This window comes from Vipera ursinii (genome assembly GCF_947247035.1).
Source record: "Vipera ursinii genome assembly, chromosome: 2".
In the NCBI taxonomy this organism is placed as follows: Eukaryota; Metazoa; Chordata; class Lepidosauria; order Squamata; family Viperidae; genus Vipera; species Vipera ursinii.
In genome coordinates this window covers 202,918,188-202,936,968 of record NC_139513.1, presented here as the reverse complement: position 1 = coordinate 202,936,968, position 18,781 = coordinate 202,918,188, and the positions used below count along the sequence as shown (strand labels likewise).

General features: G+C 38.7%; 1 protein-coding gene across 2 annotated transcripts in view; it reads right to left on the bottom strand.

Moving 5' to 3' along the window:
- The window catches only part of SLC44A1 (solute carrier family 44 member 1), a gene marked incomplete at its 3' end in the record, with an annotated part of 82,617 nt that overhangs the window by 41,499 nt on the left and 22,337 nt on the right, over positions 1–18,781 (bottom strand). For both annotated transcript variants that reach the window (XM_083352864.1, XM_083352863.1), the window contains exons 3-5: positions 17,210–17,352; positions 8,598–8,734; positions 3,146–3,239 (exon numbers count right to left, since the gene is read on the bottom strand). In XM_083352864.1, the coding sequence (XP_083208990.1) occupies positions 3,146–3,239; positions 8,598–8,734; positions 17,210–17,352 (374 nt within the window). The remainder of the gene's footprint in view (positions 1–3,145; positions 3,240–8,597; positions 8,735–17,209; positions 17,353–18,781) is intronic.

Genomic DNA, 18,781 nt, shown 5'->3' with positions numbered 1-18,781 from the left:
AGTGCAATGAAAAATAGAATGTAAAGGATGCATATATGTAATATATGTTTTTATTTGTGTTTTTACTTGTGTGTAGTGTGCATTTAATTTCGTTTAGCTACACAATGACAATAAAGCTATTCTATTTCCAACTTTAAAATGGAAAGTCTGTCTTAAGAGCTACAGTTGGTCCTCAACTTACAACAGTTCATTTAGTAACCATTCAAAGTTTCAACGGCTTTGGAAAAAGTGATTTATGCCCATTTTTCAGACATATGACCTTTCCAGCATCCCCACGATCATGTGATCAACATTCAGATGCTTGCAAACTGGTTCAATATTTATGACAGTTGCTGCGTCCCAAGATCATGTGATCACCTTTTGAGACTTCTGACAAGCAAAGACACTGGGGAAGCCAGATTCACTTAACGACAGGATTACTAAATGAACAACTGCAGAGATTCCCTTAACAACTGAGGCAAGAAAGGTAATAAAATGGGGCAAAATTCACTTAACAAATGTCTCACTTAACAACAGAAATTTGGGGTTCAATTGTGATCGTAAGTCAAGGACATGGAAAATGGTGAAAAAAAAGTTTTTCCTCTGCAAGCTAGGAAAATAACTCTGAATTTAAGATGGTGTTTCCTACCAGGGATAAAATCAGGCAGATTAAACAGAAAGGAGGTTAAAATACAGGGAGTGCAGAATTATTAGGCAAGTTGTATTTTTGAGGATTAATTTTATTATTGAACAACAACCATGTTCTCAATGAACCCAAAAAACTCATTAATATCAAAGCTGAATATTTTTGGAAGTAGTTTTTAGTTTGTTTTTAGTTATAGCTATTTTAGGGGGATATCTGTGTGTGCAGGTGACTATTACTGTGCATAATTATTAGGCAACTTAACAAAAAACAAATATATACCCATTTCAATTATTTATTTTACCAGTGAAACCAATATAACATCTCAACATTCACAAATATACATTTCTGACATTCAAAAACATAACAAAAACAAATCAGTGACCAATATAGCCACCTTTCTTTGCAAGGACACTCAAAAGCCTGCCATCCATGGATTCTGTCAGTGTTTTGATCTGTTCACCATCAACATTGCGTGCAGCAGCAACCACAGCCTCCCAGACACTGTTCAGAGAGGTGTACTGTTTTCCCTCCTTGTAAATCTCACATTTGATGATGGACCACAGGTTCTCAATGGGGTTCAGATCAGGTGAACAAGGAGGCCATGTCATTAGATTTCCTTCTTTTATACCCTTTCTTGCCAGCCACGCTGTGGAGTACTTGGACGCGTGTGATGGAGCATTGTCCTGCATGAAAATCATGTTTTTCTTGAAGGATGCAGACTTCTTCCTGTACCACTGCTTGAAGAAGGTGTCTTCCAGAAACTGGCAGTAGGACTGGGAGTTGAGCTTGACTCCATCCTCAACCCGAAAAGGCCCCACAAGCTCATCTTTGATGATACCAGCCCAAACCAGTACTCCACCTCCACCTTGCTGGCGTCTGAGTCGGACTGGAGCTCTCTGCCCTTTACCAATCCAGCCACGGGCCCATCCATCTGGCCCATCAAGACTCACTCTCATTTCATCAGTCCATAAAACCTTAGAAAAATCAGTCTTGAGATATTTCTTGGCCCAGTCTTGACGTTTCAGCTTGTGTGTCTTGTTCAGTGGTGGTCGTCTTTCAGCCTTTCTTTCCTTGGCCATGTCTCTGAGTATTGCACACCTTGTGCTTTTGGGCACTCCAGTGATGTTGCAGCTCTGAAATATGGCCAAACTGGTGGCAAGTGGCATCTTGGCAGCTGCACGCTTGACTTTTCTCAGTTCATGGGCAGTTATTTTGCGCCTTGGTTTCTCCACACGCTTCTTGCGACCCTGTTGACTATTTTGAATGAAACGCTTGATTGTTCGATGATCACGCTTCAGAAGCTTTGCAATTTTAAGAGTGCTGCATCCCTCTGCAAGATATCTCACTATTTTTGACTTTTCTGAGCCTGTCAAGTCCTTCTTTTGACCCATTTTGCCAAAGGAAAGGAAGTTGCCTAATAATTATGCACACCTGATACAGGGTGTTGATGTCATTAGACCACACCCCTTCTCATTACAGAGATGCACATCACCTAATATGCTTAATTGGTAGTAGGCTTTCGAGCCTATACAGCTTGGAGTAAGACAACATGCATAAAGAGGATGATGTGGTCAAAATACTCATTTGCCTAATAATTCTGCACTCCCTGTATTATGGAATTTCCCCCCAAACTACTGATAAAAGTCTTGGCTCATAAGGCACCAGATTTAACTATGACTGAAAAGAAAAACATGTGGATAATAGATGTGACAAAATCAAAGTTAAAAAAAATGGATAAGCTCACAAAGTATCAAGATCTGAAAATCAAAGTTGAAAGGTTACGGCATAAATCAGCCATAGTGGCTCCAGTGTTTGTCAGCACACTTGGTATCATGCCAAAAAATCCTGGACGGCACTTAGAAAATCTGTGCATTCACAAAATTTCCATCTGTCAATTATAAAAGCCACACTACTTGCATCTGCACATAGTCTATCCCAATACATGTCTCTGACTCTCTGCCTAACTAATTTTTTTTTTTTTAATTTTGACCGATGAAGCTTCCTGGGTGGGAAGTGAAACATCTCAAGTTTAACAAATTTTGGTCCAGTTGCCATGATTCAACCTTTTAGATACTTTTGGCCTGAATGACTGAGTCTTCATTGACATGTTGAGGAGGAAGTTTCCAACTAAGCAATCAAGCGCTACTGAATGAAATACAACCATAAAATCACAACTGACCAAAAAACAAAAGGGGGGGGGAACCTCATGCACATGCACTCAATACAGCCCAAGATACTCCAGAGCATTTAACCTAGTATCTCCAAATGCCTTTGAGTTCCTGGCTAAATGATAACAGGGAAATCCACATTATTTTTCAATACTTTTTAAATACCAGATTTAAAATATATGTATAGAATGGGATATTTTGTGTTGTGTACTAATTGGAAGGAATTCTTTACATCTGACGCATGGTGCCATCCTGAATTGTCTGTAGAAATTAGCAGGTGATTAAATTTGATAATACATACATCAATGCACAGAATTTTGTCACAAAGTAAGACATTGAGTAGTTTGTTTACCTCTCTGGAACTGGGAGCTTGGGGCAAAGCTTATCAGTGTTGAAATGTGTAGTGTATTCATATGGCTTTAACTCATAACTACATAAAGCAGAACCTGTTTAAAGCATAAAAAACAAAATAGAACATTACTTGATGAAGAGAGATAAAGCACATCCATTAACACAAGAAATACAATATTGATTGTAGTATTCCATGCTGCAATAGAAAATGCCATGTACAATATAGATTTTCTGAGAGCGATGTTGTACTTAGGTAAATAAGGAAATACTATGTTTTTAGAAATAGACTGATCTCAAATAATTACATATTCAAATTTGTATTCAATTTAATTTATATTTAAATATTTACAACAAAAACTTTAGGAACTATCTGGAACAGGATCACCACGAGGACAGTTCCTTGCAAGGACCAACCATTATGATACGAGAAAAAGTTCTTATCCTCTAATAAAATGGGAGATCTTTACGCAGAATGGATTATTCATCACTCATTTTACAGCTACCACATGGAACAGTCATCTTGCAGAAAGCCTTACAAGCAGCCCTCATATGATTAATATAATACTGTATGAATATGAGAAGTGAATAGGTAGGTGGAAAAGTTATTTTTGAATTTAGTATGATTTTTACATGGATAATAAATAGTGCCAAGAAAGAGAAGTTCAAGAAATAAGGAACAGACATATGTGTACGTTTCCAATAATCAAGGCCTGTTTTAATAAATCAAGCCAATGAGAAAGTCTGTGATTCTGGAATGTTGCCTTTTTCTACCTGTGTTTGTCTCTTCTGCTACAAGTTTTAGAAGTAAACCAACATTTTTCTCCTGAATATTATCATTTAGTCTAAATTAAACTAAGCAACTTATTTATATAGCTTTTAACGTGATATCAATGGATGCAGTAGACTTTCCCAAGCTGATACTTTTCATTTTATAAGGAAGATTGTTAGAAACCTATTTAATTTGTCGGAGAACTCATAGCCCATCAGAACCTTTGTTAGCACTGCACATCTTAATAGCATTCCTTCTATCATTTTTGTAGGTTTAAGGAAACTGCTGATTTTAAGACAATTCTAATTTTTGGAACCAAAGAACTAAAACATCCATTCTTGGCTCAGGATGGTACACCTTTCCCCCACATTTAGAGACAACTGATATTTTTTTTTCTCTAACAAAGCTTTCAGTACTTCCCCCACCCCAATAGTTTATGTTTCCAAATAGTAAGAACAAACCCAAACGTTCTACCCTTTGGGGAAATTTTCTTTTGTATTTATATGAACTGTTGCATTCTTTATAAAAAATAGATTTACAAATGTGTTTAGGACATATCCAAGAATAAACAACACACACATTATCTGTGGAGCTCTGCATGTCATGAGAAGACAGGCATTATGTTAGTAACTTCAAATGAGCCCTAAGGAGCTTTGAAAACTAATATTGATATAGAATTATTTTTAAATGAATCTTCAAACAGCAACTTTTTGTGATCATTCTTTTAAGATAAATCTCTAGTAGAATTCATTCCATGGTCATTATTTATATTTCCATACAATAGCATACTTGATCTTGCAATGATTTATATTTGTATTTGTATCATTTAAAACGTCTTGTTCTGAAGGGAGCAAATCAAAACACAATCCTTCCATTGCATGTTCACAATAACACTTTGCTAAGGAAAAATGATAGTTATAATCAGTGAAAATTTCACTTGTAAATTAATAGTCATTTCAAAAATTGTTTCAGTCTTTTTAAAAAGCAAAAATTCCCTTTGTTTTATTTTTTGACTACCAGTTTTTTAAAAGACGGTCAGCAATGTAAACACAATTCATGATGAAAGATAGTCTCACTTCCAGAAGTCAGGCATAAAAGATTATTTCAAGTTTTTTTTCAAGCCATTTTATATAGTCTGTAAAAGTGGATATGACATCCACTTATGTCAGCTACAGATAATTCTACACTGCAAAGGTCACTCCAAAAGCACCCACTCAAAAACCTACTCAACCGTGAAATATAAAACCAAACCCCTATATATATTTTTCAAAACTGCATTTCAACTGAAGTAGTAATGTTTGGCTACTTCTAGTAAATGTTTAAGAGTTTTATGAAGCCAATTTTCCGCAGAAATTTCGACCACCAGTCCTACGCTACTTTTCCATTCCTCATTTCCTTTGAATATTGTTAAAATTACTTCCTTCATACATGACCTACCTAGAATTGGAGATGAAAGCTGTTACCTCCAAGAGCTAGTGTGTTATAATCCTTTTCTGACACTTACTCTCTCTATTTTTTAATGAATTCATATCCTGATTCATCTCAAAGTGGTTCCTACTCTGTGTAGAAAATATAAAGTTAACTCTTTGATAAATATGAATACTAAATCATATTTACATATTTAGCTGGATTTACATGGAGCTACCAAGGTTCTATTAATATTGCATTTCTAACTGACACAATCACTTGAACTACAAATTGGTGGAATTCTGCAGCTTTTACATGTGGGAAGCTGAGCAAATTTTAGTTATGGATTGGTGGAACTTTATGAAGTGCTTTTTGATTTATTGTGAATTCTCCCAAAGTTTTATATCTTCAAGACATGATTTATTCAGCTTTAAGATCACAAACAATTACAAATGATGGATTTTGCATTTTTAGTTATATTAACATATGGGATACCCTCTCTTTTCCTTTTGATTTGGTCATAGAACCGTTTGCTTATGTTATCAGAAAAATTGAAAATATTTCATTTATTTCATTTCATTTCATTTATTTGATTTCTATACCGCCCTTCTCCCTGCGGACTCAGGGCGGTTCACAGGACATATATAAATAACTATACAAAAATTAAAAGAAAATTAAACCAATGCCCAATTAAAATACAACAATGATAGAATAATAAAAACCAATTAAAACCCATATTCCCCCATCAGGCCAGACCAGCTAATTCAAATAAGTGGGTCTTCAACCCGCGACGGAAGGATCGAAGGTCCGATGCCATCCGGAGCTCAACCGGCAGTTGGTTCCATAATGCCGGAGCACCCACAGAGAAGGCCCTCCCCCTGGGGGCCGCCAGTCGACATTCCCTGACCGGAGGCACCCTGAGGAGGCCCTCTCTGTGGGCACCCACAGGGCGGAGGGGAGTTGACGCCGGCAGCATATTAAAGAAATTAAGTCAGGTAGGGTAATAATTATGTATGTGGATGATCTTATGTTTTATACATATATCACAAATATCTGTCCAATGTTATTTTCTTATACAAGAATTTGATATTTTCTCTGGTTACCGAATAAATTAGGATAAATCACACTTGACATTACTGGGCACTATTGTTATTGCAATTTCACAGGGTATTTTATTATTGTTTAGTCACCTCAAAGTGACATGAATGACAAGCAAGCCTAATAAATAAATAAATAAATTTAATATGCAATTCTATTACGTCCTGTAAAAGCACCCTGAACTGGTTTAAAAAGAATAAAATGAAAAATACACACTAAAAACAATTCAATCCACATATATACTAAAAATGAAGATGTTTTATAAAAATTGGGAGAAACAAAAATATATTCATTCAATTTTTACCTAGAGAGGGCCTGTAGTTAGATATAGGCCTTCCAAAAGATTTCTGAAACAAGTACAAGAGATTGCTGCAGAATCTCAAGGGACATAATATCTTTCATTTGATATCAGTCTTAGAAAGCATTCTCAACTAATAAATACAAATTTAACTCCAATTGTGATCATGAATAAACATGATCAAGATTGAGAATTCATAACTCCTTCATATATTTGGAACAAAATAAATATACCTGAGATATTGAATTTCACTGATTTATTTTTCATTATACTTTCATATTTTTATTCCTTTATATTATTTAATATAAATGTATGAAGTTATTAAATCATATTCTTTCACAAGGTCATTCTTTATGATTCTCATTGTATAAGTTACATTTCCTAATGTAATTTTCTATATTTCAAGGCTTATCCTTGGTCATTCATTTTTGCTTTGGCTATAAGGTGGAATATGGAATTTCAAGATTCAGGTCCTTTTAGATTCAACTCAAGGATTATTATTTAAGTATTTAAGCCACAAGATAATTCAAGAAAACAAGGTTGGGATACTTGGACACCTTCGTCAAGGCCACATTTTTATCATCTAACAGCCACACAGATGCAGTTTTTCAAAGCTAACCATAGCTAACTTCCCTTAGTTTTTTCTCCCGACAGAAACATTTGACTAATCCACGGGTCGGCAACCCGCGACTCTGGAGCTGCATGTGGCTCTTTCAACCTTCTACTGCGGCTCCTAGTCCTGCTCCTCCATTTGCAGAGAGAGACACAGAGAGGCACTTCTCTTTCTCTCTGTCTCTCTATCTTTCTCTCTGTGCGTGTGTGTAAAAAAAGAGAGTGGTCTCACGTTGTTCTCCGAGAAGCTGCAGGAAGCAGGGCAGGAGAGCCAGCACAATAAGAATGTGTGTCAGCTTGTCCAAGAAGAGCGTGAAACCAGCTTGCCAGGTGAGCAGAAGATCGGAGAGAGGGAGGGAGGGAGAGAGAGGGAGGGAGGGAGAGAGAACTCATGCACAGCAGCCTCTATTTCTTTTTAATTAAACTCTTCAATCAAGCTCTCCCCCCCCCCCGGTGTGTGTGCAAGTGAGAGAGTTTTGCGGCTCCCAGTGTTTTTTTCTCTCTCTGGGAAACTGGTCCAAGTGGCTCTTTGAGTGTTTAAGGTTGCCGACCCCTGGGCTAATCTCTCAAGGATCCAACCATTAAATTATTATTTCTCTGTACTGTTCCGCTTTTTTGGATTGTACAATTACAACTAGTTTCCTACATTGGGTTTTTATAATTACAATTTTAACCACTTTCTAAATGGCTCCTGAGCTGAGGAGGAAGAGAAGAAAGGGAGAAAGCATGTGACTGGGAGAGCTATAGATACCATTTTGAGCTTGTAGAGAAAAGGCAGGGTATAAATCTAATAAATACAGATACATAATCCCGCTTTCTCATCAAAATGATCTTTGCTGGAACAATTCTTGGACAATCAGTTTTTTTTTACAAAGTGTAATATCAAAGAACCAGTGCAGACCTTCAGAACAAAAACTTTTGTAACAAAAACAAAATCATTGTACAACATTGTTACTGTGGTTGGTGGGGGCTTGTCACCCCTAAGGAAAATTTAATTAATTTTGTGAGCTTTTAATTCCTCTAGTTCAATTAAATCTATAACATTTCAATATGAAAAGAGTGCTCTTAAGAAAAATAGCATCGTTTTGTTTTGTTTTGTTTCTTTCTTTATAAGATCAAATATATTTGCAACTATTGTAGAAGAAGTATTTCATTCAGAGAAAAAGGAAAGCCTGTTTAAACACCACGCATGATGGTTGCTTTTTGATGTGTTAATTACTTCCAAATAATTTTTTAGTAAAATGAGAAATAAAATTGTTTTCATCTTACCATTAATATTTGCAAATTTCTGAACATCAGCCAGAGTTTTCAACTCACTACGTGGGCATGCTGATACACAGAGAGCAATGGACTTGATCTTCCGATGTACTAAATCTACATTGCATGGCTCCAGAAAAAACACAAACCTTAAGGAAAAAATGCACATACATGTTAATTTAGATAAAGAGCCTAAAATAGAATTTTCAATCAATAAAAATTAAATCTACTAGTAAATAATCTCTGTAGAAGTAAAAGCACTATATAATATAGCATTTATTTAATTATGCACTTCCAATTAAGATTAAAGTTGTTCTTCTCTGTAATGATGATGTATGCTAAATATGTATATTTAGTATTAGGGAATCACCACAAAGAAAACCATTAAAATTCACGGGACATCTGCCCAGATAGAACATGTCTTTCTGAGTGGTCAGCATTTTTTTTCTAATTACATCTGACTAACTATTCTATTCCTAAAATGCATTTCTAGGTAATGAACCACAAAGTTTGATGGCTATATTTTTGCTAAACACGCTGCATTTTCCTTTGAATGAATTCAATAAGAGTTAAAATTCAGGGAACACGTAATCAAGCATTGAAAAAAAGTCTGTTAGAGTATGTGATTTATTTTATCTTATCCAGAAAAATAGCAATATTATTTCAGTTACAAAATAGTCCCAACATATTAACATCTGGAAGCGTCGCCATTTCCACTTTTGAACATAATGCAATTTCAGATCAAAGCCTGCAGAATAATCGTACTATATATTGCCATCCCACCTTGATTTACCAACTTTAACAAAGGTCCTGACTATCAAGTTTCATCACTATTATGTTCTCTGAGGCAGTTAAGGAGCAACATTCTTTTTTAAATGTAATCTTCACAACAAAAAATACTGCTTATCTTTGTTCATAGGTTTTGAGAAACTAAGAGCCTACTATATTCTGAATGAAGATCTTTAAATTCATAATATATATATATATATGAATTTATATACTGTATGATGTCATTCGCATCCCACTCATGTCAGAAGCACTGAGGTGTTTCCAGGTTGAAAGGATTAGGCACTGATATCCCCATTGCCCAGGGGGTGGCCAGTTGGGGGTTCCTTTCACATCCCCGGCAGGAGCTGGAGCGAAGAGCAGGGGCTCACCCCGTGGCAGCACTTGGGTCTCAAACGTGGGCTTGCTGCTTCTCAACCCAGCATCCTGCCCACACGGGCCACTGTGCTCCTTTCCAGTGAAGATTACCTCTGTATGTTACAAGAATATCAGGTTATGAATCATCATTCAAAGGCAAGGGCTTACTATGGAAGTTAAAAGTTAGAAACTTTAAATGTGAATTAACTGAAGTGTCTCACAAATTTATTCTTCCTATTTTAAAGGTCTAACGAATAGTAAGGGTAAAGCCTCCACTCAGTATGGATGCAAAATTAATGATCAGTCATTTTAAGCAGATTGGTTCACACGCCTAAACTCCATATCCTTTCCTATGATTAACCTTGTCCGTAGTACCCTAGATGAATCAACAAATATTATATTAGACTTTACCTCTTTTGTTACAGTTGTTAATCAAATCACCGCAGTTGTTAAGTGAATCAAGTGGCTGTTAAGCAAATCAACCCCCCCCCCCATTGACCTTTTTGTTGTTGGCTGGAAAGATTGCAAATGGTGATCACATGACCCCAGAAGGCCACAACTATTGTAAATACATGCCAGTTGCCAAGTACCCAGATTATGATCACACGACCGTAGGGGTGCTGCAAGGGCTAAATCACTTTTTTCAGTGCCTTTTTAATTTCGAACGGTTACTACACAAGTTGAGGACTACCTGTATTGTGCACAATTTATTTGTACGGTGAGGCTTTGGGGCTTGCAGACAGGCTGGACACACAAGTGAAAAGGCCTCTTTCTTGTTTTTGTCTGGAAGCGGAATTCTGAGAAGCACTCCCGACAAAGATCTTAAAAGCCAAGGATATTTCTTTGGAAGCCATTTTGATGAATGGTTTGGGGTAAGGTTAACAGCAGTACAAAAGTACTTATTTAGCTGCAATCGGCACCATGAAGTAAGTCCTCTAAGATGAAATAGAGTCCCCAAACTGCTCACCTTAGAAACTTTTTGCCTGGCAATTTTGCTATCCTCAACACAGCTGGAAACCAAAAAAACCCAAGTGATCTCAATGAAGAAATGAGGGTTCTGAGGGTCAGTGATATCATACCTGCATTTTTCTTGTTGTTTCAGAATGTAGTGTGTTACATGAAACAATCACAATATGGTATGTTAGTTATTTTTCCCACCCATTATTAATATTACTACTGCCATTAATGCCTGAACTATTATTCCTTCATCCGTCAACCAACCTTCCTTGCATTTTCTTTTGACCTACTTTTTAAATAAGGAAGATATTTAACCAGGTAGAAGTAGCAAGAATTTTGCGTAAAATGACTTAACCCTGGATTTTTCTTTTCACTTTCAGAAAATTAAATTTGAGCAAAATCAAGCGTATTGTAACATGTACTTCTAAAATGTAGATTTTACACGACAGTAGGATCCGCTGGAAAGGGAAATTATCCCAATGAAGACATTAAAAGCACAAACGCAAACAATTCCCACAAGGAGGGGGAAAAAGGGACAGCTCAAAAAAGCGTAGTATGACTGCACAAGAAGTCGATATGGTTGCACAAGTTTTGTGAAGATCAAAAAAAAAAAAAAAAGTCACATCCAGGCAAGGTAAAAAGAGGCCAGGTCAGAAAAGAATACAAACTCTAGAGATGCCTTCAGGAAAACGACTGCCCAGAATGAGCTAAGCCAGGGGTGTCAAACTCAATTTCACTGAGGGCCGCATCAGCATTGGGGTTGCCCTTGAGGGGCCGGGTGGGTGTGGCCAGGATGGGGCGTGGGTGGAGTGCATGTGGCCTACTGGGTGGGCATGGCCAGCTCTACATCGTTTGGGTCAAGGGTGCCTATGGGGGCCTGGGTAGGAGTGGGACAGATCTGAGGGTCTCTGGCAGAAGGAGATGGAACCGGGACAAGTGCCAAGGCATGGTCCACTGGAGGAGCCTCACTGTTCCTCTCAGGCCATGCGGGGGGGGGCTGGATGGTGGCACGGAGGTCAAATGCCCAGGCCTCAAGCACCCACGGCACTAAGCCTAGCCCTTCCTTCCTTCCTTCCTTTGAGTGATGGGAAAATATTTGAGATGAGGGAGGGAGAAAAACAGGCAAGAAATGCAGCTGGGGAAGTGTCATCCTTCGTGAGGAATGAAGAAATGCACCATCGCCTGGAAGAGGCCAGCACATGTTACCTGAGCAATGCTGCCCAGCCCCCAACCTGCCTGTTTTTGGAAGGCAATGGGGCGCTATCCTCACAATGCCAATAGGCTGAGCCGGGTGGCATGAAACTGAAGAAAAGCACAACACTGCCCAGCCCTAGCCCGCCTGAAGTTGGCAGGATCATATGCTGGCCACTTCCAGGCGATGGTGCATTTCTTCATTCCTCACAAAGGGTGATACCTCCCCAGCGCGCACCCAGGGGGTGGGCCCAACGCGGCAGGGGCTGGCCCCTCACTGTTTCCAGACGGCCTTGTGGAGCTAAGACTGAATGTGTTTCAGCATAGATGGCCACCACGAAATTGTACATTGGCTCCCGGCCGGCCGGGGCCAAGGCAGCGGTGGCCATTCCCTCACTGTTTCCAGGATGGTTTCGCGGGCCACATGAAACCACTTCACGGGCTGGATCCGGCCCCTGGGCTTTGTGTTTGACATGTCTGAGCTAAGCAAAGGACGTTAACAGTAACAAAAAGGCTTCTTTCCTTTTTGCTGCTTGCAGGGAAGGTTGCCTCAGTATTTGGCACTGAAAGCAGACTCTTGTTGCTTTGCCCCAAAGTCTGACCACCAGTGTGCCAAGGATCTGATTTCCTGCCCTTGCTATTTTAAAGTACAATCAACTTTTAATAATGCTCTCCTTATCCATGATTTAACTGCCGATGAGCAAGCTAACATTGTATGTCTTAGGTATGTGTTACATTAATAGAGAGCTGGTTGTTTAGGGTGACCAGGTCCTTTTTTGGGAAAGGCTTAACTATGGGAACATCTATGGGGTTGTTGCGAAGGCTCTTCGAGGTATCTCCCTCTGTGTCTAGAAACTGAGGTGCCAAAGTTGAAAATGTTAAGAAAATGCTGGGCTATAAATATTTTTGAACATGCTTTGGAACTTTCCATAGAGGAGCTCTTTTACTTTGACATGAATATACTACCTCTTCATTTTCTGTCTATAAGATAATGAAAATAACCATGATACCAAGATGGTGGCGCGTTTACACGCAGCGGCTCTGAGAACACAACTCAGGTGGCTAGAAAGGCCCAACAGAGGCTTCACTTTCTTAGGGTCTTGCGGAAGAACAGGGTAGAACAACAGCTAATGACCCTCTTTTACCGGTCTACTATAGAGAGCGTCCTCTCGTATGGTATTGTGGTTTGGTATGCTGGTCTGACAGCCGCGGACAGGAAAGTATTACAGAGGGTAGTGAGCACAGCACAAGACACTGTGGGCTGTTCCCTGACACCACTGGATGACATCGCCAGGGCTCGTTGCCTTGGAAGAGTGAGGAAGATTCTCAGGGATGACTCACACCCTGGACGGTATCTCTTTATTCTCCTACCATCCGGTAGGAGATATAAGAATATAGCCAGCCGTACCAACAGGCTGAAAAATAGCTTTTATCCGTGGGCTGTTAGGCTTTTAAATGGGACATAATCTTATGCAGAATTGACTTGGGAGGCCGGTGTGTGGTGTAGTCGGTTCACATAGTGTGGTGGGATGGAGGGTTTGTTGTCACTGTGTGTTGTGGGGAGAGAGCACGGGGGGAGGCTCAGCTAATCTCAATGTACACATGTTGTACTTTGACAATAAAGGTTTTATTTATTTTTTATTATTTATTTATTTATTTATTTATTTATTTATTTATTTATTTATTTATATCAGTTTTCTTCTACTATCCTACCCTTCATTAGTAGACATTGCTTCTGCAATGAACCTAGCGCTGGATTAAAATGATAAAGGCCACAGTGTGCCTCCCCGCTCACAGGTGTAAATACAATGCTCACACTTTTAATTTTTATTTTCAGCAGGCGTTCAAGAAGCAGAAAAGACAAGGCAGACAAAATCTCAGCCTAAACTAAATGATTTGGCTCCTGTTGACTCATTAAGGCTATTAATGCGTCATTAGAACAAGTCACACCCTCCATGGCATTTATTAATTAAGCATTTCACGAGAAGTGAAATTTTGGGACAACAAAAATCTAGGAATTAATTCATGAGTTTGGATCTCTGTTCCATATGAATTAAATACTTTCCTTGTAACAATAGCTCTTTGGGGTACTTGGTTTAACTACAAAATATACCATTATACGACACAAGCTATTATAACTGCTTGTTCAGTGCCATCTTTTTTACATCCTACAATGCATCTGTCACATTTTGAAGTATAGAAAGTTAGAATTCTATCTTGGCTCATGAATAGTATTGCTGTAATATAGTGTAATTATTATTACATTTCAGTTTTTTTTTTCATTTCCCTGAGATTGCCACAAAAATTTCTCCATCTGCTCAGCAGCCAAGATAGCAGATGGTTTTAGTGCAGGTTCACGAATTGTACACATTATTATTTTACCCCTTCCTTTCCCCCCAAATGTTTATTACAAATTTCTGGTTTTTTTAAAAAGAATATTAGGGGGGAAAAACAAAATTATCTTTGATATTTTTTTTTAAGAAACAGAAATATATCTAGAGGGGCTTAGGCCAATTTGGTCTATATAACAAGTGGGTGAATAGAATGATAAAGACTTAATGTACTTTGAAATACAACAAGCCTCTTTTCCTTCTTCAAGGTAAATAAAATCTCTTCTATTCAAACATTGGTAGCATAGGTTATCTATTTAAAAGGTGTGTAAAGGACATGGAGTTTTGTACCGTGAATGCAGAGCAGTTAAAACTGGGATCTGAGAAGGATTTTCATTTCTAATTTTACTTTGAGTTGGGCACACAAATGAAAATGCATTCAGAATACTAACTTGCCTTGTAGACCTTTTAAGAAGGCACAAACTAGTGTAAACGAGTAACACTGTGTTTTTTTCCATTTGTCTTTTACCATTGTGGGATTTAGCAGCATACCATATCTCCCTCTGTCTGTTACTACCATAATGTTATCACCTCCCATTTTCCTGCTACCCCGAAAAAAAATCACCAATCTCCACCTACTCCTACCCTTTCTCAGAGGGTCCATAACACACCAACTGTTTAATCAGCTTAATGATCAGATGTCAAGGGCACTTTTTCCCAGGACTCCACATCCTTCAGTTTAATGAGCAGCCTATTCTCTGTGCCACACCCATACCTCATCAAGAGCCAGATCATACCACTCCCCCTAGTCATGCCATGCTCACCCAAGTAACCAGAGAGGAACAAAATAACAGTCTTCGTGGAGTTAATTAAGCTGGGGTGCACTTTTCTCCCTCATCTCTCACCCAAGGGGGAATGGGTGACCACACAGTAATCAACACTCATCCCTCAACATAAAAAAAAGTCCAAACCAATTACATTATCTCAAGTCCAGAGCCTTCTGAACAAGGCCAATCAGGAATCTTTCACTGTCATTGTCTTTCCCACAACCACAAAGAACATAATGCAGTTCCACTGGCATCTCCACACTGCCAATCCTCATCAGCTGAGCAATAGTACCTAGATAGTGGTTTACACACTGCCAAACAGCTGTTCTGTTGCTGGTGCCATTGCTCCTTTGGTTATCCTAGCAGCTTTATCTATCCAGTCAACAGTGGCTACTCCAGTAGATCCACATTTCATCAATTCTCACAGTCACCAAGTGATGAAATATCAGCCCGACTCAGTGATAACTCAGTTTTAATGTCAGACCTTCCTCTCCTGTATCATCACTTTCACAAACTTTTATTAACATACTGGAAAATAACAATTTATGTGAACACGCATTATTGGTTTTGTGTTGTTTTTTTTAAAAAATGCCTGACTCTAACTATCCTCCCTTCTGTATCTTTTGTCATTATCACTGTTAACACCCTGGTTTCCCGAAAATAACACATGGCTTTGTTTATTATTATTTTTTGCCTCCAAAAGAGGCACCAGGTCTTATTTTCAGGAGGGGGCTGTTGTCTTTTCCACTCACCTCCGGCACTGACAGCCCCGCCCAGCCAGCCCATTCTTCTGCGGCCGAAGGAGCAGCTTCAGTCTGCAGCTGAGAATGGAGCTCGGGCCTGCATTTCTCAGTCAGAGGCTTTTCCGGAAGGCCTATGCAGCCGAGAAGCGAGCTAATCCATAGCTGAGTTCTCGGCTGCAGTGACCTTCTAGAAAAGCCTCTGATTGTGAAATGCAGGCCTGAGCTCCATCCTTAGCTGCAGACTGAAGCTGCCGCAGAAGAAGTGGGCCGGCAAGGCAAGTGTCAATCCATGGGAGGCCTGGCAGCAATGTATGCTCCAACCTCCCATCCCCGCCCTAACTTGATTTTTAGGCGTGCGCCTCACCTCAAAACTAGGGCTTATTTTTGGGGTAGGGCTTATATTAGGCCCACCCCCAAAAATCAAGCTATGGCTTATTTTAAGGGTAGGTCTTACTTTTGGGAAAACAGAGTAAGTCAGGATGTCATTCACTCATTGCGCTAAATCCAAAATCCAGGATTTAATGCCCCAGAGCACAAAGCACCTGTATAGGTTGCTACTAAATTCTATTTTTTAAAGTATTAGAAACAGAATATTCTGTTCTACTTTGATTTCAATCACCACTCTTTCTTTGGGCTTCATTTTCAATTAACCGTACCTCATATTTACAGTGGAAATATGCCTTGGTCATAATTAAATATTGTTCTCTAGAGGTTCACTTACACCTTAGATATTCAAAACTTCTTTGAATGCAAATAGCCTGATCTTGCATCAGATGTGCCTGGAATAATTTCTTAGGGCATCTAATGCCGTGACAGCTTATTTTGAGTAAAGATATGAGAAACAGTGAATTTTCAGTATTTTTAAAAACAATTCCCATGATACTTTTGCGTAGTGTAACATTAATATTGCCACAGCTGTAACAAAAAATATCTTTGTGTTTGTGCAAACAAAAGGGCATCATTTGTCAGCAGGTCAAACAAAGAAAGCACTCAAGTATATTTGCATAAGAACTAACTTGCGTGAAAGCAGCAAAGAGATTCTAAATTTCAAAGTATATGTTCATAAGAACGGATGTTACTTGCACAAAAGTATGCACAAACGTCCAAATATAGAAAATCTCTGGGAAAGAGATTCCTTGACTAAAACAGCAGTGTCTAAACTTATAATAAAATGTTACTGTTTTACTTAATCTTGTGAACTAAAATGACAACATCAGGCTAGAAACTGGAAGATCACAATTTCTAGTCCTGCTTTAAGCACAAAGCCAGCTGGGTGATCTTGGGCTAATCGTTTCTCTCAGCTCAAAGAAGGAAGCAATGGCAAACAACTTCTGAACAATCTTGCTAAAAAAACTGTAGCACTTATCTAAGCAGTCTCCAAGAAAAAATTAAGAAAAAAGAATAAAATAGTATTCCTTATATTATATACTTACTTTTTTTCTGTAAGATCTAGGCCACTGTTTTCTATTCCTTCTATTTTCACATTCTTCTGTCCACAGATATTTCCGTAACTATCGTATCCTGAAACCAATCTTGCAGCTGCTCCAGTAGCTATTGAGAAGCCACAAATAAAACCCTGGAGAAAATAAATTGAGAAAGCTTTCAGTGTCATACTGTAAGAGAATTGCCATTTTTTAAAACTATGTCTTCCTGTTAGATCGCCATTCCCTTTTCTATTCCAGTTTCATTCTCTTTTCTTAGAAATACAGTAATTTTTTTAAAGGTAAAAGCATAATTGCCCAAGAGATAATAGAAAAATCATGTTTGTACATCATGATACGTATGAGATGCACACTGTAAAATTAGCATCCAAGAAAAATTCATGCAAAGAACAACATGTCAAACTCATGATGTCACATGACATCGTATGACGTATCGGAGCTTCTTCTCCATTGCCGGCAATGGGATAGGCGTGGTTTCCTGATGACGCATCCGGCCCATGGGCCGGCAGTTTGACACTCCTGCACTAGAACCATAGATACAATGGATTTATAAGTCCAGGTTATCACTTCTTTATTTATGGCCTTGAAATTTGAATATGTTTTCTGTATCATGATACTAGGCCGAAGCTCAAATGGCAACAGTGACTAGAAGTGCATTTGATTAATCACAATTATAAGTCTGATGCAAACTTTTATTGTTGATAAAGATCTGACCGTTATTATCTATACTCTGAGAAATTCTATGCCGGAATAGAATTTATTCCAGATTTTCAAATTTAAACCCACAGCAGAATACATCTGAAAGAAACAGGGCTGCTAGCTCATACAGTAACTTAGATTGGGGTTGCCAATTTTGTTGTTGTTGTTAGTTGCGAAGTCGTGTCCGACCCATCGCGACCCTATGGACAATGTTCCTCCAGGCCTTCCTGTCCTCTACCATTTTCTGGAGTCCATTTAAGCTCACGCCTACTGCTTCAGTGACTCCATCCAGCCACCTCATTCTCTGTCGTCCCCTTCTTCTATTGCCCTCAATCTTTCCCAGCATTAGGCTCTTCTCCAGTGAGTCCTTCCTTCTCATTAGGTGGCCAAAATATTTGAGTTTTAGCTTCAGGATCTGGCCTTCTAAAGAGCAGTCAGGGTTGATCTCCTCTAGGACTGACCGGTTTGATCGCCTTGCAGTCCAAGGGACTCGCAGGAGTCTTCTCCAGCACCATAGTTCAAAGGCTGCCAATTTATTCCTAGTTTATTTATTCATTTTGCAAGACTGCCTGCTAGCTATGTGATTCTGGTTGGTGAACATATTATGCTGAAACAACCGCAAAATTACCAACAAAACCGGAAACACAGCAGTGTTTTGTTGGTGATTTTGCTGTTGTTTCAATATGCAGTGTATATATCGTAAAAGTGGCCTGGCACCTATCTGATCTCAGAGGATATGCTGTTCCACAAAGGAGTTATAGTAACAAAGGGATGCCATTCTCTGCATAAGATGACACTTCACAGAAGCAATCTGAAGCTGTCTCCTCTGCTGGTCCTCGTGGGACGGACAGAAATAATTAGAGA